Raw genomic sequence first — 23555 nt, 5'->3', positions numbered from 1 at the left:
TGATACTGGGAAAAAAGTGGCTACTGATGATATCAGAGAGTGGCTGTCTACGCAAGACAGTTATACTTTACATAAGCCGGCTAAAAAGAATTTCCTGAGGAACAGAGTGTTTGTACCGAGAGCCATGTATCAGTGGCAGGCCGATTTATGCGACATGCAAGGGCTGGCCACGTACAACGACGGGTTAAAATACCTCCTTACGGTGATTGATGTTCTTTCTAAAAAGGCCTTTGCGCGTGTGATAAGAAACAAGACGGGGGTGGCCGTAACGGAGGCCTATGATTCTATTTTAACCGAGGGGGGTGTGTCCCTCAAGTTACAGACGGATGCCGGTAAGGAGTTTTTAAATGGGACTTTTCAGAAACTTTTAAAAAGTCATAAAATCACCCATTTCACCACGGGTAGTGAACTTAAAGCTTCAGTCGCAGAGAGATTTAACCGAACGTTAAAAGAGAGGATGTACAGGTACTTTACGGCTAAAAACACTCGACGATACATGGATGTGTTGGACGATCTAATAAAGGGGTACAACCAGTCATTTCACAGCGCTATTAAAATGAAACCTTCCGAGGTCACGACCGATAATGCTCATCTAGTATTTGATAATCTATACGGTCCTCTGAAGAAGAAAAAAAGCAGACGGCCACGTTTTAAGTTTAACATAGGGGACACTGTGAGAGTCTCCAAGCACAGTCAGATATTTGACAAAAAGTACGAGCAGACATTTACTGACGAGTACTTTGTCATATGCGAACGTGTACCCAGATCGCCGCCAGTGTATAAATTGAGGGATGTGCGCGGTGAAATACTCAAGGGGACATTCTATGAAGCTGAGCTGCAGAAAGTAAAAATATCTCTGCGTTCAAGGTCGAGAAGGTTATAGGCTCAAAGACCAACGAAAAGGGGAAAAAGTGGATTTTAGTACGCTGGCAGGGTTGGCCCTCGAGGTTTGATTCGTGGATACCGCAGTCGGACTTGATACAGATTTAATTTTTAATTTTTAAAAGAAAAGGAAAAAAAAAAATGGAGGATCGCCCCTCTTTTTACCTCACGCTACCGTCAAACTCTTGTCTCTCCATCTTCCCCGATAACCAGTGTTCGGATTACACTGTCATGCTCTCGCGACCTATAGAGCTACGGGGGCCTTACGAAGTAGGACTGGCTGAAATCATGTATTGTTACACGTGGCGAAATATTACATACCCCGAAAATACTTTTGAATTGCGGGATACGGAGGTGGAGGCAAGAAGAGACGCCAATCCTCTAGTGGATTTGCCTTACCTGTTCCCTCGGAAAATTAAAGTCGGATATTATGAATCCGTTTCACAGATTGTGTCAGAAATCAACGCTTCGTTGAAAAAATTAGGTACGGAAGTTTTCTTCACGTACAACGAGATTACGCAAAGGGTTAATATAACCGGACATCAGAAATACAAGATCAAATTTAAACCTACTTTGGCCTACATGCTCGGCTTTGAGCCGGGTGGCTGGTATAACGTAGGAGGTACCATGCCAACCTCACCCTACCCGGCCGACATTCACGCTGGATTCTATAATATGTACGTCTACTGTAACATCGTGGATCCGCAGCACGTGGGGGAATTTGTAGTGCCGCTCCTGAGAACCGTTAAAATAGACGGTGGGTTCGGCGATGTAGTCACTTTGCCGTTCCACAAGCTGCACTACGTACCGGTGAACAAGCAGAGCCTCCAGAATTTGCATATTGAGATAAAGAACGATCAGAATACTCTGATTAATTTCTCCTACGGAAAAACGATCGTCAAGCTACACTTTCGCCCCGTGCCAAAGATCCCCGTTTAAAAAAGAGAGAAAGCAGGGGGGGTGGGGGAGCATGCCGTACCACAATTCGCAGAGATTTATTCAGTATTACACCAGTCAGGCAGGACATGGGCTTCCCCGTGATGTACGGGCGTGGGTTGGGCTCCATGCTCAGTAGGGCGTACGGCGCCCCCCTGGTTGACGCTGACCCCTGCGGTATTATACAGAACCTACTAAACTGTATATTCTCTCAGCTCAACTGACTCTCGTCTGAACGACGTCCTGATCAGTTCCTCATCGGCCACGCACCCCTATAGGTCATCCATAGAGACCCTGCTCAATTTTTCTACGGATACGCTAGAGAGTCAGTTTTCGGCAGGGCTCTGGTACAAAGATGGCGGAGCCGACTTGGATAGCATGGACATCACCCCCCAGGGCCCTAACGTGGGGTTGCAGAAGCGAGCTGCCTTCTGTAGAAACTCTCTGGAATTCTCTCTGATAGGCCCTATACACGCTGATATTTTTTTCAGCGAACGAATGCTGTTAAACAATGTGGATATACGCTTAAAGTTTGTAAAGGCTAAAAGCGATTTTAGTCTCGTGTAGAAATGACGCCGATTATGAACTGAAAATACTGAGGGCCAGCCTGTTTGTGAAAAAAGTGGACGTCTCCCCGGCGGTGTCACTGGGTCACTCGGCTGCTCTCATGAAAGCAAATGCCCTGTACCCTATAAGCAGGGTAGTCGTTAAAAATTACACGCTGCCGGCGCAGTCGCGGGTCTGCCCGCAGGACAATCTTTTCCTGGGCAACTTACCGCGCTACATCGTTTTGGGGATCGTGGACCACACCGCGTTCGTGGGCACGCGAAACAGAAACCCATTCAGGTTTCAGCATTGTGACCTGGAATTTCTGGGTGATGATATGGGTCTCTCTGTAAACGGCCGACACATACCCAGCAAACCGTTCCAGCCCGATTTTAACGCGAAGCAGTCGGTCAGAGAGTTTTACAACCTTTTCCTGGCTACAAACAGGCATTTAAGGGATTCGGCGCTATGCATTAACCGTGAGGATTTTGAAAACAGATACTCGCTATTTGCTCTCAATCTCTCCCGAGACGACAAGCAGGACGGAGGTGTCCTGTCACCCGTCAACAGCGGCACGTGCCATCTGGATTTAAGGTTCAGAGCCCCGCTATCTCGAACAATGAGTCTCATCGTCTACGCCTGCTTCGACACCGTGATTGAAATAAACTCCAAGAGACAGGTTTTGGTGGACTTTTAACCATGAACACTCACCAGCTGGAATGCCTTTTACGACCCCTGCTGGGGGATGCTTTTGGAGGTGTGTGGCCTAGCGATTTATTACCCACCAGCGTAGAGACGAGGCCCACTTTTCTGGTCGCAAACACGCACGACCGCAATAGAGAGGGTGAACACTGGATCGGGATAATTTTGGAGCCCCAAGAGGGGAAAGCCTCCTTCTTTGATTCTTATGGGTATCCCCCCGATTCCCCTTACTACCCTAAAAGTTTTATGCGCTTCTTGGGGAGGCACGCTAGCGAAATAAGGTATAATACGCGTCAAGTTCAACACGATTTTTCCTCCACGTGCGGGGCCCACGTCTCCTTTTTCCTCTACCAGCGCTTCAAGGGACTTTCATTTCAAGAGACTATGATACTGTACTCTGATGACTTGAGGAAAAACGACACTCTAGTATCCAAGTTTATCAAGAAATATTCAAAGTGTATTAGCCGTGTTAATGCCGATAAACTTTCAAAGCCGCAAAATGTATGTTCCTTAAAACTATTTAAAGATTGTTATTGTTGTTAGATTATTGTCGGGGAAAAAAAAAAAAAACCGTGACACCTTTTATTCAATAAATTCAACATTTTATTAACCATCTTTTTCGTTGTTACAGGCGTTTTTTTTTCACACGCATAAAACACTTAATCGCTGTAATCCAAAGGTCACTAACAGGTGGACCGCGGGCTGGGTCCGGACCCAGACCCAGAAACTGTCCCATACGGACCCGGACCGATAGCCAAAACATTAAGTTATTATTTAAAACCTGACGGGACGCATCTATTTTAACCGGCGCAGCGTTTGTTGTCTTTTCGGTAGTGGTTTAGCAGTAGAGCCGCCATTTCCCATGCCAATGAACGTCAAACGCCTTAGACCGCCAAGCAAGACGTAGTTCGGCGTATGCAGCCCTTTGTCTGCGCTAATGTGCCGTTAGAGTTAGTAGCAGCATCGAAGCTAAAACCACAACCAAAAAGCCGTAATGTTCCAAACAGAGTGACTGGTCTGTCCTGAAATCGTAAAGCTGAACAGTTTTCAAATACAGTATGTATAACATATTGAATAAATAGACGTAGTTTTATTGTTGATTTCATGTTAAAAAGTTTCTGCTTTTTAACATATGTATAAAGTAATGTTATCTGTTATATAAATAAACTCGGGTGAAACAAAAAAGGTATTTTAATGGCTGCCAAATCTCAAGCATCTGGCATGACACTCACGCTTTCAGACTCACGCTGGAAATCTTACGGCAAATCTGTATTATTTCATTATAAAACCTAAAATTAGCTACGTCAAAAGTGTATTTACACGGTTAAATACAAAAGCAGACTATTTACAAGGTAAGAATTAAGCTGTTACATGTGTGCAGACATCTCGAATTGAAAATCTCACTTCAGCCAGCTGGCCGAAGTTCTTTGTCACGTGACAATGAATATTGTCAAAACGTTTTTGAATTGTACTGAATTAATTTGATTTGACAGTCAGGTACTGATTACATGCAACGTTGGTACAACTAATAGGCTACTTAAATGTAGATCACACTAAATAGTTAGACATTATGATCTTCCGGACCTTTGCTTCAAGAAGTTTTCTCTAACTGGACCTCTTTAAATTTTAGTTGAATACCCCTGCTGTAATCTATCCACGGAGAATAAGGGGTACCCTTTAAAGGCCATAAACGATATTCAGGGGAGGAATCACGTGGCGTGTGAGGGGTACCCACATGCGGAGAGTCGTCCGTACTAAATTTTGCACATCTCTTGCGCTTCTTTTTCACAGGAGGGGAGGAGGGTGGCGGGGGACCCCTCACCGTGGCGTTTCCAGCGCCGTAATCTTTAAGATGGCTTAGGGCTTTCCTAGCTTGAATGTTACCGACGGTCGTGAGGGGGATGTTTAATTTGGATATTACGTTTAAAAAGGGTTCCCAGCCTTTAGGATATCCGACGGCCTGGGATTTCGGCTGGGATAAAGTTTTCATCAAATCCAAAATATGGGAACCTTTAATGGGTCTATCTCTGATGATGAGTTCACCCGACTGGGTCCAACGTACTGCCCCGTCGGAATCGAGCAGTTTCTGCATGATGTACCCCACGTTCTTTCTAGCCCTGGGCGCCACTTGCTGGACAACTTCCTGTACAGATTTGTCCCTAGTCGCGCCGCCGGGCTGTCTCTCCTCCTCCTCCTCCCCCGGCACATCTCTTTCCTCATCCGTTTTTTCTTTCCGCTCGGTAAGGATAATTTCTCGCCCCTGATTTTCCTCTTTTCAGACTAAATTCAGATACCTCTGTAGCAATTGGTTGTATCTCTTTACTTTTTCGTGCGAGTTCATACCCGGCTGATTTAATAAACCGTGCATCTGGTTTTCAAGTTCACCCAGGGCCGATTCCCCGATGATGGTATGCGGGGTCGCCCTCTGGGTCAGCATACGGAGTTGTTGGGGGCTCAACAGGAACATTTTTTTTACCTCGCTCATGCTGGTGGTGGAAAAAACAAAAAAAGCTAGTTAGCCATCTTACTGGTGAACAGGCTTGTGATGAATGGCAGAGCCACTGACAGCAGCGGTAATAAAAATCCTCCTTTCTGAAGCATGGCCTTACGTTTCCTCGCGACGCTGTTTTTCTTACAGGCGAAAAGCTTAATCAGCCTTTTCTGCTTCTTAACCCTATGGAGTGAACCAGGGGCCCCTTGCATGGGGGGGCATTTCTTCCCTCTTTGGAATAATTACCTTATAACTTCAGATATAAAAGTCACAGACACATGCCTGATACCTAAAATCAAAGTTGACCCCTTTACAATTGATTGTAGGAAGTTCAATAACGAAATGAATAACCTGTGTATAATTTATGGACATGCGAATATAACAAAAACAGCTGGAAAAATACAAAATCTGTCTTTGTGTCTTGGATTTTTGTAAATATTTCAAAAACTACATGATGGAATAGGTCCAATTTTAAAAATCTGGTTCCCAAACTTGTTTTCTACATGTGTGCCCAATTTCATATCATTTGATGCAGCCCAACAGGTTTTACGGAGGAAAGAGCAAATGGTGCAACTGGGAGCCTTTCCTATCCAAAACCTAACCTAAACTAATCTGAAACCTATCCAAAATGGCAATAGTGTAACTAGCAGTGTTTTTTGGGGTAGCAACTTTCTTTCTAAATGCATTACCACTTATAGGTCATAAGTAACAATTTGTCACACATCATCACCACATATTTGTAGGAAAATCTATATTTTATTCACACGACTTGTGCCAAACTTATCCAAAACCTATCCAAAACCTATCCAAACTGGCCACAGTGTAACTAGCAGTGTTTTTTGGGGTAGCGTCTTTCTTTCGAAATGCATTACCACTTATGGGTCATAAGTAACATTTTGTCACACAACATCACCACACATTTGTAGGAAAATCTATATTTTATTCACACGACTTGTGCCAAACCTATCCAAAACCTATCCAAAATGGCCGCAGTGTAACTAGCAGTGTTTTGGGATAGCGTCTTTCTTTCTAAATGCATTACCACTTATGGGTCATAAGAAACATTTTGTTTCTAACCCTAACCCTGCATAACTGTGCCCAAACAAAGCCCGACAAGTGCCCCGCATAACTGTGCCCAAACAAAGCCCGACAAGTGCCCCGCATAACTGTGCCCAAACAAAGCCCGACAAGTGCCCCGCATAACTTTGCCCAAACAAAGCCGACAAGTGCCCCGCATAACTTTGCCCAAACAAAGCCGACAAGTACCGTACATAATGTTGCCCAAACAAAGCCGACAAGTACTGTACATAACTTTGCTCAAACAAGGCCGACAAGTGCCCCGTATAACTTTGCCCAAACAAAGCCCCGCGTAACTTTGCCCAAGTGAAAGCCAAAAGCGCTGCATTACTTTGCACACTTCAAAGCTTGACAAAGGCGATGCAGAACTTTTCCCAATGTACCACAATACAAGTGTTACCAAAGCAAATGTTAATTGTAATTTGCTGAATCACGGAATTATAAAAATCTATAGAATAAAAGAGTAAAATGTAAACTGTAAATAAATGTACTTATGTCGAGCGTTGCATCCTCTCCGCGCAAAAAAGCGTCCTCCTCCATCGAATCAATGGATAAAAGCGACACTTTTTTCCCCCGAACCACTCTTCAAAATCATCTTCTGTGCTTTCTCAACAGTGAAAGTCATCCGAGCCATTTTTCTTCAGTCAAAAAAGTTGTTGTCCGAAAATAACTGGGTAAACTCACGGAGACTACGTGCGCAATGCATAATCGAGACACTCCCACAAATACTGCACCTGCAGAGAATAAGTTGCGCATTCATGTCCCCAGCGCGAAAAACAATGCCCAATCAGCACATCCCATACCATTTTGCAAACCTTAGACACACCTCTATTGGATGAAGCAAATGACACTGTAATTTGATGTTCATGTAAAAAGTTTATTATGGTGAAACATAACCATGGGCAAAGGTTCAGTGCGTAAAAAATAATGTGCTAGCAGGGAAGCAGAGCATATATCTGAAAAAATACTTGACAATGAAGGATTACAGTGATTGATTTATGTACATAAGAGATCAAGCTTTCAAACGAGGGTAACTTTGTCATTTTATTCATTGGTTTTCTTCTAAAACTCCGAAGATAAAAAACATTGCACGAATGTACAGAATGCCGACTGACATTTTTCCGCGATGAGTGAGCAAGCTATTTGAGAGCATTACAGTGATATTTATGTTTTGTCTTAATACTGTGACGGTTTATGAAGTATTGGCCGTGAAAGAAATAGTTTGAAGTGCTTAGTTTTCATTTTATTAACACTTATATTTTACTTCCTGACACTCGACCTGTTTAAAGATGGCTACCATGGTCATTTTATTTTTACTTGTTACAAAAAAACCATGGCACAAAAATTGCGCAACTTTCTACAGATATTATCTGAAAGGTTTTTTGTAGTGTAACAAGCCGTTTTTGGTTGATTTGATACATTTGTTTCTTTTATTGAACGTCATTTTTTTTTGTTATTGAAAATTTGGACGTATGCGTCCGAACCACTAGGCGGCGACAGTGAAAGAGTTAAGCTTGTTAAATTGAGCTACGGATAAAGGTATCTTATAAGATTGAGACAGATTTCGGAGAGAGCCAAAATTATGTTATTAGATGGGTCCGAAAGAATCTTTTTACGTTTCACCCCCCTCATCCTCTGTAAAACTTTAAGGGTCGGCAGGTGTTTCCTGAGATGCTCGGACATGGCTCAGTAATGTTAAATCAATCAATCAATGGCTCGCTGGTAGAAAGAGGACGGGGAGCGACCCCGGTAATAAACCGGTCCTGAGTCGGAACTCTTCTGGGCACGTGGCTCTTAAATCGACCAATAAATACCCGTGCGCAGGTCGAGTGGCCTCTTCATAGGCATCTAGAAAAAACTTTTTCTGCCAAGGAAACATTTGCTGAGCTAAAATTTTGATTTGCATTCTGTCCCGCACATTCTTAAACAGACAATAATAAGTAGTATTTAGGGCTATAGTCCTACTGTACTTGCCCTGATGAAATACGTTCTGCACTAGGTATATGACTGAGATTTGTAGGTGATGTCTGAATCTCGTGAACGCTTCTGCCACGAGTTTATTTTCGGACGCGCTGTCCATCAAATCATCGATGATTATCAAGGAGCCGGAGGGGAACTGCTCCTCATCTTCCCAGCTTTTAGGCAGCCCTTGTATAAATTCAATTTTGCTGATCCGATCACACAATTCATCATAAAGCGGCTGATGGGAAGCGTAACACCACACAATTTTTTTAACGGGTCCCCCTATGAAACAGTGACTCTGATTTAAAAACAAATCTTTAGTAAAATAGGTTTTCCCCGAAGAACTTGCCCCGGCGATTATCGCCGTAAACGGCAATTCTAAACGGTGATCAAAGTCGACCTCTCTCACGCCGCTACCCATCATCTTCCAAAAAACACTGATGAAATGGTAAACACTACCCTAATCTTTTAAATCTTTTCCACACACACACACACACACACACAATCCCAAAATGTGTGTATAAAAGTTTTTATAAACTCCTGTGATATATGTACAAAACATTTTCGTACAAGTTACATTTTAAAACAAGTGTACATCTTTGAAAAAAAACTTTCACTTTAAAACATCTTACTTTCATGATACATTTTAAAAAACATCTTACTTTGAAAAACTTTCATTTTAAAACAAATGTACATCTTACTTTGAAAAACTTTCATTTTAAAACATCTTTGAAAAAAATTGTTACATTTTAAAACAAATGTACATCTTTGAAAAAACTTTTAAAACATCTTACTTTCATGATACATTAACAAATTCATTCGATGAAATAGCCTTCAGGTGTCACCCACCCTAGTTAGAGTCCAAGCTAGGTCCGTTCTCAGAACTCACCCTAGACGAGGTCCTGCTCAAAAGTTGTAATGACTGCCTGAGGTACCTGTCAGCCTTGCCCTTAATGAGTCAGCGGGTGCAGCCGGGCTGGCGCGCTTTTGGGCATCCAATTGCTGAGAACTCCCCTTCGGTTCTGACAAACTGTACGATCGTAAGCAGTGACAGCAGAGCCACAGGCAAGCTCAACCAACAGAGACCGAATGGTAAGCACCCAGCACAGGAAAAGCTCAACCGGTCACGTCCAAAACCTCAATGACTCCCTGATGTGATTGTATATGTAACTGGTTTACTGTTATTAATAATGGTTGAACTTCTATGCAATTCTCCTTGTTGGGGGAGAGGGAGTGAATGAAAGCATAAAATGAAATAAAACCTAAAATAAATCAAAAAGGTAAAACAGAAATCAAACCAAATTAATTGTTTCTTATTGTTTAATTGTAAACATCAATTAGTTATGCAGCAATAACCTAATTAAATATTAATGTGTTGTGATCTAATCGATTTGGTCTGTGAAGTTGATTCCTGCTTTCAGGCAAGAACCTGTGTGTCCAATTATGTGTGTTGGTATTACCGGTGTTGACCACTAGAGACCCAACTCAGATGTTGTTACACTACTATGGCTGACCACTAGAGACGCAATTTCGAAATGGAGTGGTAGTTCCATGCCTGACCACTAGAGGCGCACTTTTGAAATGGAGTGGTAGTTCTATGCCTGACCACTAGAGGCGCAATTTCGAAATGGAGTGGTAGTCCAATGCCTGACCACTAGAGGCGCAATTTCGAAATGGAGTGGTAGTTCTATGCCTGACCACTAGAGGCGCACTTTTGAAATGGAGTGGTAGTTCTATGCCTGACCACTAGAGGCTCAATGGGACGTTGCTCCCTTTGTGGGGGGGGGGGGTCCCAGGTACGTGAGCCTAAGGGGTGGGGTCACTGGTGACCCAGGAGAAAAAAAAACAAATGGCGTCAGGCAAGCCTTCAGGGCTCTGTCCTTTAAGTGGTTAGAGTGGCGTTCGCTGACTGCACTCGTAACCAAGACGGTTGCTAGGCGATTGCCGACACTAGATGAGTGACATACACTTTTAACGTATGCACACGCCGCTTGCGGCTACTTCTGTGTCTTGCGCAGTTTAAAACCCCTTAAAACAATTGCTGAAGCGAGACAGCGCTCGCGTTACGGCGACAGATCTAAATAGCGAGTGCACTATATCTTCTCGCAAATGGTGCTTAACCACGGCGGGTCTCAAGCACTGGAGACTCCCAAATTCTAAATAACACACACACTTGGCTCACAGCGCAAAGCGGTGTTAAACTTGCTTTGTCTAAAGCAGGCACACACATACGAGTAAGATCCTGATAGGTAGCTAAGCTATCGGCCTTATCTCAGGGAGTCCTAGCGCAACAGAATTCAGGTTAGAACTCGATCGTAACAAGAATTCCTGTTCGCTAATAGAGAGAGAGATCTCTGCCAGGATTTATAGAAACGGAGAAACTCGTCCGAATCTATCCTGGAAACAACGCGCTATACCTGAGAATCTCGTCAGATATAGGGTTTAAGTTTACTGCAGTCTAAAACGAATGAAACCTAAAATAAAATAACCGAAAATAAAACAAAAGTAAATAACTACTAATAATAGAAATAAAAATAATAAGCCCGTATAATCCCGTTTAAATGCCTTCGGACTGCCGTGAGTGCAATTAATCCTCAACTTTGCAACCTGTTCACAGTAGCGCTTATTCAACTGCACGTTCGGTCATAAAAAGTTTAAATTGTGTGCTCACAAAAAGTTTGAACCTTGTGCCCACGTTCTCCACCAATTAATGTAGGAATTATTAGCTCAGGTAAATTTTAATATCTCCACCAATATGTTTGAATTAATTAAAGTTTAATTAATTATTATTTAATGCTGATTATTAATCAATTGTTATGCCGAATGGTCGGCTCCTCCAAACTCGATTGTGTTATCCCCGTGAGTCTGTTAATGTGAGACTTAAATGGGATTCACTAATTACCAATATCACTTAGTAACCTGGGTTAGAAGGCTCGTCCACCGCGCTGCGTCACCAGGTAATGTAAACAATTGGTAGCGGAGCCCCCCCTCACGGCCAATGAGAGAGAGTCTTGCGATGTTTCAGGCGAGTTTGTGGTTCAGAGCGTGTAGCAAGATCGCACAGAGGCAGGGACTTAGTGTGAGTACTTAATGACGGAGGCTGAAGTTGTGTAAAAGACATGCATTTATTCCTAGCTAACACTACAACTAACATAAGACAGACATTACACCTAACACAAACAACAAACACGAAATAACGGAATAAAACAAACAATGTAATTATGAAAATGCAATGACCGGATTTAAATGAGTAACCTTAAATGGGAAATACTGTTCTGCAAAGCAAGCACAGTTTGTGGAAACACGACCCTAAAGTCTTATAGCAGGTTAACAGAACAGCTTAAGTTGTTAGAATGAAAGGAAGTTGGTTTACTTGGTTGAAGAGTGGGGGGGGTCTTGGCAGTTGATGGCAGAGCTGCTGAGCTGATGGCACTCAGGAAGGCGCGGCGTTTGGAGCAGTGGAGTGGAGTCCCTTTAGATTCTCTCTCCTGGTGAAGCTTTGTCTTGGGTGCTGTTCTCTGTTCAGCTGGGCCTTCACCGGAGGGTTCTTGTGGGCTTCTCTTCTCCCGGGCTGATGGTCTTTTCTGCGCTTGATGATCTGTTTGCCCCGGCTGATGTTCTCTTTCGGGCTGGCGGTTATTCTCTGCGCACCTTTGTTCTGAGGTGCTAGATTTTTATGATCTAAAGTTCATGAATAGGGATGACCAGGAATTCGACTCCTGGCCCAATGGCTGGCCATACATTTGGCGGGCTTTTGGAAGGGGGTCTGTATCAGTCCTTTTTGGATTTATGGCCCGACTGATTCTCCCTTTACTGATGATTTTCATTAAGCTGTTATAACTTTTGATACATCCACTTTTATGGTAATCACTGACCAGATTTGGAATTAGGGGTGATTAACAATCAGTTTGACACCAAACATGCCATACCAGCTAATTATTTTATCTATGTGACTGATTCACACCAGTATAGGATACAGGTGTTTTGGGTTGCACCTCAACAGATGTTACACTTTGTGCAGATATTACATCAAATATTCATATTACAAACAGCACATCTTATCCATAGATAGGCGTGGCCGTTAGTTTGAGGTAATATCAATATAAGTTGCACATCTGGAAACAACATATTTTGTTTGGTGTGGCTTATGCCAATTCATCTTCTCCAGAATGGATAAGATACACCTAAATTCAGTTCTTTTAACATAGCATGGTAGAAACAAAGAAACTTGGTAACCGTCCACCAAGATCAGATAAGGACCACAAAGGAATGTTGGAAGAGAAGGGGGGGTTTTTAACAAAGAAGACTCTCTAAAAGTTAGAATTTGGTTACACTCACTTTCCAGATTCTTCCGGTATACAATGGTAGCTATACCTATCTATTTATTTAAATTTATATGTGTTCAAGTGCAAAAGGGTAAAATAGGTGATACTCCGTGAACATGGTTATAAGGGTGGCACACAAAACACTAAGATTGTCTAAGGACACATACAAACATAACCTATCTGTATATTGAGACTAGTAGTCGTGAGTAAATCAATATACAGGGTATACAAAAGCCAAACTTAAATGAAATTTCCTTTAGGGTGTTCGTCTGTTGGGTGAGTGAGATGTAAGGCAGAGTGTATGTGGAGGGGGGTTGTGTGCCAAGTCAAGGGCAATAAAAGTTGGAGTACTGGCCTCCTTGGTTATCTGTGTGTGTGTGTTTATGTGTGTAACCCCCCTTTGGTGCCTCTCGTACCAGGCTCGGCCTTGTCTCAGGCCACCTGAAATTTAGGCCCTGTGATATGTGCATGTGTGATCCTACACTTAGAAAGGAGTGACTGTCGATGTACCTTTGCTCAAACACGCTGAGAATGATTTTATTCCCCTGTGACACCACACGCGGTTCCACCCCTTCCTTCACCATAGCGTTCAGTATTATGTAATTATCGAACGCCTTTCCATAGTGACTAATGAAACACGTCCCTGTATAGTAGGGCGTCCTGAAATGTCTGAGGAAGTGCAGCGCGCAGTCAGGCCCCTCGGCGGTCATTGTCTCATTCTGATCGGAGATGGCGCACACGTAAACGGGGATATGGGTACCCGAGCTCTGGGATGTTTCAAAGTCAAAAAACACATATTTGGGGGGCTTTTTACTGCCCTCACCACTTTGGGCGACCCGTTTCCCTTTGTTAGGCTTCTCCGGTGGATTTAAATAGCAGAGATGTGGGGTGGATATGTCGGATTCTGCTGACTGGAGCTTAGCGTCGCATATATTACATTTTACTGTTTTACACGAGTGTGGTTTTGGGTTCTCGGGACTTAGGTAGAAGTTGAGCCCGCAAGCTTTGCATTTTTTGAACTTGTCACAGGGGCTAGCAATCTCCCCCCTAACGGGGCAGACCCTCGGCGTACGGTGACGCTCGAATCACATGTTATTTAAGCATCTGAGATTACACCGCTCACACACTATCCCCGGTGTGATTTCACCTTCTCTACAATTAGTCTGACAGACGTTGCAAAATTTTTTGCAGCGATGAGTGTGAGGCGAGTCGTACCCTTTGAAACAGCTTGTGCAAACGTAGCCGGCCCCTAAGAAACCCTTGACGCTTTTAATGCCGTAAAAATGCTGATTGTGTAAAAAGAAATACATCACCCGTCTAATGCCAGTAGGTGTGGGTGTCTGGTAAATCTGGAGATTGTTTGAATACGGTTGTTGATAATACACCACTGCTTTGCAATCAATGAATTTCTCAAAATTGATTATGTCATTTAAACAGACAGCATGATCGTGGGTGAAACCCGCTTTCTCCTGTAACTCCAGGCCGAGCTTTTCACCCTCGGCGTCAGTGAGGTTTCCGTGGAGCATATGCGCCAAGTTTATGGCGAAACACACTCTGCTGTCGTTTTGTTTAATGATAAACATGTGTTTGGCTTTTTTAGAAATTATTTCTGAAGCTAGCATGGTCTGTAGTTTTCGTTTGTTCCCACCGCCGCTGCGTGGGATATTTATTACGTCTACGATTACTTCTAGGTTGGAATCGTTTAAAATCTCTTGATTAGACTGAACCAGGCGATCCAGCAGTTGCTGCAAGTCTGTCAGCTCCCCTTCCCCATACTGTACAATTTGTGACAGCTCGTCGTTTAAAAAGTCACCGCGCAGGGTGACTTGTATATAAGCTCCCCATGCGGTGTAAGGTATCGCCTCATTCACAATATTTTGAAACCCCCCGATTACATTTTCGTAGTACTCGGGGAAATTGGCTTCGTTTCTAGGTTGCGGAATATTTAGAATCCGCCTAATCTGTACATTATTGAATCTGCGGCGATGCACGACCCCGTCAGGCTGGGGATCCACGTCACCAACACCGGCACCTTCCTGTTCAACATCGGCATTTTCAAATTGTCCCAGTCCCAAGTCATTTTCAATCTCCTCAACATTGAGAAGAAATTCTACGTCTGACAAGGCTTCCCACAATTCAGAATCCGCGGGGGACCATGCGGCCTTGCCGTCGGGCAGCACCGCTTCTGGTTCAGAGCCCCTTTCATTTAACATGCTTATTAATGTCTCAAACGATGGTAGGAAACAGGGCTCTTGGGCCGTCGCTTCACCAGACGCTGCGGGTGGCGAGTCGTGTTGAGCAAAGTAAACCGCATCATTTTCATCATTATTAGCGTTGTTGATGTTGTCTATTTCATTTAGTAACGGTTCGGGTATAGGAGGGGGTTGCGAGTCGTGTTGAGCAAAGTAAACCGCATCATTTTCATTATTACCGTTGTTGATGTTGTCTATTTCATTTAATAGCGCTTCGGGTATAGGAGGGGATGTTGCTCCATCCATACCTGCTGATTCAGGTCTCGCGTAGATTTTCTCTTGACCGGTCCGCACCATCTCTCTTGTACATAAAAAACAGAGAATACCTATTATTAGAATAAGTTATTTTTAATGTATAGCGTTTATCACATGTATAAATGAAATAATATACTCACTATATGGAGTTTTCTATCTGCAGCGTCTCCCGTAGAAAAAAAAAACCCAGAATAGCTGAATCTCTAAAATAATAAATAAATAAATAAATAATTTAAAAATTATAGTTATATTAATGTATAGCATTTATCATAAAACGTGTATAAAAGAAATAATATACTCACTCTATGCATGTCCCATGTAGTTTTCTCTTTCCAGTGGGTTACTTGTATCTCTTTACCAAAGGAGGGAAACCCTGCTCGGCATACTAAAAATTTCTGCAGTTGGTTACTTCTTAGGATTCTTTAAGGAGAAATATACGGCCTGTCAAGATTTATCTGATTTTCTTAAGTCTATTTCGATGTACGTTTTTTCTTTTAACTGCACAGACGATGTACATAACGGGCGAGTCGGGGAAAAAACAAAACTTCAAACAAAATTTACTGAAATACAAAATGTCCAATTTGATGTGTGGCCCAAATTATTACGGATGACCTACGGGGATGTACATAACAGGTGCATGGGAAAAACCAAAACTTCAAACAAAATTTACTGAAATACAAAATGTCCAATTTGATGTGTGGCCCAAATTACAGTTTGATCGGGATTTGAACTACGCTGATGTAATACAACGGCTGCATGACGAAAAACACAAACTTGAAAACCGCTACCACACCACACAAGGCCAAGCTGTTGCTGCTGCTGCATGGGGTGTCAACACACACACACACCCAAACTGCCGCTAAGCGTTCATTGGAGGAGGATAGCGTCAGACCCAGACCCTCCTCCTCCTCCTCTCATTCTTAGCTCCAACTTGTTCATTCTCACAGGGTTTGTTTCAGTCTCGCGCAGCACAACTCTCAGCTCACAGCTCTCCAGCATCGCTCTCTGAAAAGTCCTTTGTGGATTCTCCAAAGCCCGGGACCTTCCCAAGGTACCGCTCCACAGGCACCCCCTCCGAGTCCTTTGCGCTATGCCCAAGTACACGCTCCGCTGGACCGACTGGGACCTTCCCAAGGTACCGCTCCACAGGCACCGTACGCTCACACTCCATCAGGTAACCGACCCACTCAGCCCCCCGTCCTCAGCTCCGTCCTCGGCACCCTCGTAGCACGGGGCTATTCCCACAAACCCCACTCATAAGCACACAATTCACTCTCCTCAAATAAAAATAAATAATAATAAAAGAATAATAATTAATAATAAATAAATATTATAATAATAAATAATTTATTAATAATAAATAAATACATAATAATTAATAATTAAACCTCTCCCAACGTCACTGGTCGTTGCTGCCTCACAGCCAGGTGACGTCACGCCCCAGACCCGCCCATCCAGTGAACTTTTGACCCGTGACCTTTTTGACCTTTGGGTCATAAATCTTTCGGAAAGAAGCGGTATTATCCATCTCTCTGCCTCCAATGCAATTTTTCTTTCTACATTCCTCTTAGAGAGTCTCATGTTGTTTTTTAACTCAACCTGTAGACTTAGATACTCCTGCATTGTTTTGAAATCATTAGTTAATTTCAATTTGTGGAACAGAGCCCCTTTCCTCCTGACTAAATTGTTAATTTCTTTAGTAAACCACCTTGGTTGTAGTTTCCTAGATTTAGTTTTGCTGGAAACAGGTATCAAGTCCTCTTGCACTTGCAACAATGTGCTTTTAAAAAACTCCCATGCCTCTTCAACCATTTTGCTATTTAACTCCATCCAGTTTACAGTCTCATACCATTAAAGTTAGCCTGCCTAACACTGTATACTTTTGTTTTGGACTTCGCTCTTCAGACACTAAAATGAACCTCAAATTTAACCATGATCACTATCGTCCAATGGTTCTAAAACCTCTAATTTTCCAATCCTATCCTGGTTATTAGAGAAAACAAGATCAAGAAGGGCTTCTCCCCTGGTAGGGGTATTAACAAACTGGGTAAAAAAACAATCCTGTACTAATTCCACCATCTCAAGTTCATTTACAGAAGAGCCAGAGACTGTGTCCCAGGTAAATTAAAATCACCTATAACCACCACATCATTTTTATTACGCATAATCCTGATATCGTCATATAACATTCTGCTTTCCTCTGCAGCTACATTAGGTGCAGACCCCAACAAAGCCTGACAATTAGTAATTTGAGTTTTTAGTATCTAGTTTTATCCATACAGCTTCTGTACTTTTATTTTAATCAGTGAGCTCCCTTGCCTTTGCTCTTTTACGTATACTGCAACACCACCTTCCTTCTTGACTATCCGGTCTCTATGGAACAATGTATAACCATCCATATTATACAGTATTCTTCACCATCATTGTCACTCATCCATGCTTCAGTTATTCCTATAATGTCATAAGTGTCTGATGAAATTAAGGCCTCTAAATCATGAATTTTGTTTCTAATACTCCTAGCACTTAAATACAGACCGCAAAAGGTAGACCTTTTACAGTGCCCACTTTTAATATTTATTGGGGCTTTCTGTCTCTCCCCACCTAAATTCTTAACTAACCTCCCTGCCCCCGAGTCCCTAGTTTAGACATTCCTCAACTACTCTACACATATGCTTCCCCAATACACTGGTTCCCCTTTGGTTCAGGTGCAACCCGCCCGGCTTCAACAGGTCCCACCTGTTCCAGAAGGTTTTCCAGTGCCCCATGAACCTAATCCCCTCTTTCCTACACCACCATTTTACCCACGCATTTAATCCCCTTATCTCAGCTAATTTAGCCTGGTTTGCACGTGGCACAGGAAGTATTTATCCTGCAATGTACAATTTTCTTAGGTACAACTGTTAAATGTATCTACAATTTTATTTGTGGCTTATATTAATTGTTTTTCAAACAAAAAAAACTGGTTAAGGTAAAACTGCTTTAAAGTTGCAGTGGACCAGACTGCGACTGCTGCCCAACTCCACTCTCCTTTGGTGGCTGTAAGCTACATGTCTAGCATATTTTACATGCTGAACATAAAATATCCAAAGGAAGCAGCCCTTTCACTGGAGTTTATTCAAAGGCAAGTACAAGACAAGGGATAATTGCAGTTTGGCACATTTTGCTGTTGCTTTTTTAAGTTTTTCTTTGCTCTTTGCTTTTCTTTGGTTTTTTGCTTTTCTTTGCTCATCACTTACCCAGCTCAAAAAGAACTTGTTAATTAATGACTTGAAGTGGGTGTGCAGGCTGATTGTGTTATAATAAGTAGAATTATGCATTTAAGAACAGGGACATTATTTCAGTATGCAGGGTCCTGAAAGATTTGAATTGCCCATCCATGGACTACAGTCAGAGAGAAAGAGAGAGACAGGTAGTGATAGTGTTAACTTCACTAGTGTTATTTCTCTGGTTACCTATCAATGATTAATCATCCATTTCAGCAAAGCAAAGTTTTAGTAATACTACATGATAATAATAACTGTAAGCTGTAACACCTGCAAACTGTAACTTTGGACACCAAATGTACTCATAGCATTATTTAAAAATGAAGACTATAAAGCCAATTCTCTCTCATACACACACAGTTTGTGCACAAAACTGTAGTTTTGTACACAAATGACACATAACTCTATAGCAGGGTTCTTCAAATCTGGACCTCGATTCCAAATCCAGGCCTTGTTTTCAGTTCTTCCAGGTAGTTAGTTTAATAATTACTGACTCTGATTGGTCAGAGGCTTCACACCTGGCTCACAGGTAAAGGAAGGCTGGAAAACCAGCAGTGCTCAGACCTCGAGGACCTGTTTCTGTATTTAGTAGCGTAATCAGTGGATATAAAGCCCCCAAGAAAGCTGACACATGGAAAGATATCACCTTCTCTGTGAACGCTGTGTGCCAAATAAATCTAAATGATCTTCAAACATGCGTTCCCTTTTCAGAGCACGATTGGCAGGAGCAGAAGGCTAATATTATTATGCATGTTTTAAGTCTGACTGAATAGAATAAGTCTTGCAATAATATCCTATGTTGAGCATTTGCACACTTATGGCCCAGATACTATTTAGTGAAGATGTGTCTCTAATAATTTTTTATCATTTTAAAATTGTATTGTAGCACCGGCGGGGCGAATGTCCCAGCATGCCCCGCATGCAAGTTGTAAATAGCCCTTGTATTGTTGTTGGTGTTATTGTTGGTTATATTCCTTATTGTCGCGAGTGTGTTTGCCCGTGTCTTGCGTGTACCCTGTCCGATCCTCGTGTGTAATTAGCTTCCGTAAATCTCCCACCATGTGCGTATCTTAGAGTTCAGCGTCAAACAACCCTGTGTTTCTTATACGTAATCGGTTCGGTGCTCGTAGAGTGCCTGATGTAGTCTTTTTTCAGGACTAGCAATAAAGAGCGTGTTCTCCCCGGTAAGCAAGTGTCCATCTCTCTTTCTGCTCCCGCGATGCCTCAGTTGGCCCATCGCCACAGTATTAATTCTAACTTTTCTAACTTTTTTCTTATTTTACGTTTTCTGTTTTATTTCACCATTGTTATTACACACATCCAAAAACATTGTCATTGTTAACTCTGACTGCGTGCAAGCTTACGTGTAGGCAACCCCCCCCCCCCCCCCCACTTGCTCTCTCTCTCTCTCTCTCACTCACACATACACACACACACACTCCAGCCCTTTGCACTCCCTACATGAAACATCCCTCTTAATTAACATTTCGGCTACTTTTTACCGGGCTGGACAGTAGCTAATCTGACCTCTTTCTCAATATTTCCCTGGGCCAAATCTCTCTCATCCTCCGCCTCCAACATATCTCCCTGAATTGCTAATTCTGCCTCCTCCTCTGGCCCTGCACCAGCTGCTGCAGCAATAAAATTTGTGGTGCTAAACATAGTTTTGCGCATTTTGCTGCATCCACTTGAAGGCTTTTTTGCCTTTTTTCTCTGAGCTTTTCTGCACTCCCCTTGCACTTTTTTGGTTTGTCCATAGCCACTCCTCTCCAACTCCAGTTAGCTCAAATGGCAAAATTTGATAACCTTGGTTAAAAAGGGGATGGAGGGGTGGGCTGAGGAGGGCTGAGAGATTTCATTGGATTAGCCCAATGTCCTTCAAGAAAATCAATCAATGGGACGTCGCAGTCGATAAAAATTATTCGTAATATACTTTTTTGGGTAAATTATGACAGCCCCGGGCCGGGCCAAAAATGTGCGTCGGACCACCAGGCATTGCCCGGTATGCCAGATGGCCAGTCCAGCCCTGACTACAGTGTCTTCAAAGCAATTTCTCCTCCTCAAATTCTAAGCTAGTGGTGTGGAAGGGAAATTCCAGTTGGGCCGGGAGGAGTGTGTAGTAAGAGTACTGTCAATGTCTTAGGCCAGGCCTATTCGACTAGCAGCCCACGGGCCGGAAACGGCTCTTTTGAAATTTTTTATGGCCCACAAGACTGCCAGTAAATCACAGTGTGTCATATAATAAAATTATGGTATAACAGTATCGCTGATCTACTTCAACAACGGTTCCGATCCGTCACGTTACACTACGCACCTATGCCCGACAGGCATGCGCTGTGATTGGTTGCTACACTCCCTCTGCACTTGCACTCAGCTCGTGGGTGAGAGGTGAAGAGGTCAGAGTCAGCTAAGCTAACACCGCTTTACAACATGTCGCTCTCAAAACCCAAAAAACAAAAAATTGATTTGGAAAACAGACAGTTCCAGAGCGAATGGATGGACAAATACTTATTTGTTTTGCCTGCCGTGATGAGTAATAAATTGGTCTGTTTACTGTGCAACAAATGCATATCTGTCATGAAAGAATACAACGTGAAGAGGCACTACAAGTCAAATCACGGCTCGTTTTCTGCCAGTTTTCCAGAGGGCTCGGAGGAACGGAGAGGCAAAGTACAGCGTCTGCTAGCGTCTTTTCAACAGTGTAAAGTTGCCCTCGGTCGCTTTTGCACAAAAATGTTTTTGGTCTGATGACATTGTTTTGTTCATCTTGAATGTAGCAAAATATAAATATGGACCTTGGTTAAAAAGCTCCTTATGTGAAAGTATTAAAGTTAAGTAAAATGGATATGTCTCATTCGTTCATACTAATATAATATCTATTATCATCAAGAGTACTTTTTTTAGCCATTAGTTGACAAATATTCTGTGTGGCCCACGAACCCCCAGTGATGTTCATATTCGGCCCATTTGTTATTGAAGTTGAATAGCCCTGCCTTAGACCTTAGCCAAGAAGACTGTGTGTGTGTGTTGCGCTGACCATAAAACTGGAAGCTGAAACTTCCGGTTTGCAACGATAACTGGAGACTCCTTTGCCTTGCTGAGAGAACGGGACGTATTACATAGGCTGCTCAATGCTGCAGAAGAAGATAATGGGGAAGCAGTCAGAAATATCTAATAGAGAAACAGGCGTCTATTCTTATGTAGTCTCAAGGATGTAAAATTAGCATAGACACGGGGGACATGTCCCCACCAATATCCAGCAATTATTGAATTGTCCCCACCAATAATTCGATTCGCTCCAAAAATATATACAGTGGTACCTCAGTTCTCAGACTCATTAGAACTCGAATTTCTTAAAAGTTGAACCAACCAGTTAGAAAAAAAATTACCTAGAGCTCGATCTGAATCTCAGAATTCAAACCGTGAACGTCGACCTAAGATATAGAAGTCGCGGATAAGCTTAGAAGCAGAACATCCACGGTGGTATTCTCTGGAATACTTCCCGTGCCACGTGCAAGTCAGGCAAAATTAGCTGAGATAAGGGGATTAAATGCGTGGCTAAAATGGTGGTGTAGGAAAGAGGGGTTCAGGTTTATGGGGCACTGGATGACCTTCTGGAACAGGTGGGACCTGTTCAAGCCGGACGGGTTGCATCTGAACCATAGGGGAACCAGTGTATTGGGGAGGCGTATGTGCAGAATAGTTGAGGAATGTTTAAACTAGGGACTGGGGGGGCAGGGAGGTCACTTAAGAATTTATGTGGGGAGAGACGGAAAGCCCAAATAAATATGAAAAGTAGACACTGTAAAAGGCCTACCATTAGTGGTCTGTATTTCAATGCTAGGAGTATTAGAAACAAAATTAATGACTTAGAGGCTTTAATTTCTTCAGACAATTACGACATTATAGGAATAACTGAAACATGGATGAGTGACAATGATGGTGATGAATATAATATGGATGGTTATACGTTGTTCCGTAGAGACCGGATAGGCAAGAAGGGAGGTGGTGTTGCAGTATACGTAAAAGAAAACTTGCAGGCAAGGGATCTCACTGATAAAAATAAAAATTCAGAAGCTGTATGGATCAAACTCGATGCTAAAGATTCAAATGGCCTTATTGTCGGGGTTTGTTATAGGGCACCTAATGTAGCTGTAGAGGAAAGCAGAATATTATATGATGATATCAGGATTATGAGTAATAAAAATGATGTGGTGGTTATGGGTGATTTTAATTTACCTGGGATACAGTGGGACACAGTCTCTGGCTCTTCTGTAAATGAACTTGAGATGGTGGAATTAGTACAGGATTGTTTTTTTACTCAGTTTGTTAATACTCCTACCAGGGGAGAAGCCCTTCTTGATCTCGTTTTTTGTAATAACCAGGATAGGATTGGAAAATTAGAGGTTTTAGACCCATTGTACGGTAGTGATCATAACATGGTTAAATTCGAGGTTAATTTTAGTGTCCGAAGAGCAAAGTCTAAATTAAAAGTATACAATGTTAGGAAGGCTAACTTTAATGGTATGAGACGGAAATTAGAAACTGTAAACTGGACAGAGTTAAATAGCAAAACAGTTGAAGAGGCATGGGAATTTTTCAAAAGCACATTGTTGCAAGTGCAAGAGGACTTCATACCTGTTTCCAGCAAAACTAAATCTAGGAAACGACAACCAAGGTGGTTTACTAAGGAAATTAAGAATAAAGTCAGGAGGAAAAGGGCTCTGTTCCACAACTGGAAAATAACTAATGATTTCAAAATCAAGCAGGAGTATCTAAGTCTACAGGCAGAGTTAAAAAATGACATTAGGCTATCAAAGAGGGATGTAGAAAGAAAAATTGCATTGGAGGCTAAGCATGACAG

General features: G+C 42.5%; 2 protein-coding genes across 2 annotated transcripts in view; both read right to left on the bottom strand.

Moving 5' to 3' along the window:
• Nucleotides 1-23555, bottom strand: part of klhdc8a (kelch domain containing 8A) — a 164447-nt gene that overhangs the window by 120507 nt on the left and 20385 nt on the right. The window lies entirely within an intron of this gene.
• Nucleotides 9426-15611, bottom strand: LOC140592341 (uncharacterized). The gene is made up of 2 exons (XM_072715776.1): nt 15569-15611; nt 9426-15474 (listed from the first exon to the last, which is right to left on the bottom strand). The coding sequence occupies exon 2, from the start codon at nt 15468-15470 to the stop codon at nt 14007-14009; it is 1464 nt and encodes a 487-aa protein (XP_072571877.1). The 5' UTR covers nt 15471-15474; nt 15569-15611; the 3' UTR covers nt 9426-14006.

The sequence above is a fragment of the Paramormyrops kingsleyae genome, chromosome 8 (assembly GCF_048594095.1).
Source record: "Paramormyrops kingsleyae isolate MSU_618 chromosome 8, PKINGS_0.4, whole genome shotgun sequence".
In the NCBI taxonomy this organism is placed as follows: domain Eukaryota; kingdom Metazoa; phylum Chordata; class Actinopteri; order Osteoglossiformes; family Mormyridae; genus Paramormyrops; species Paramormyrops kingsleyae.
The sequence above is the reverse complement of the archived record's forward strand: the minus strand, read 5'-3'. Positions and strand labels throughout refer to the sequence as shown.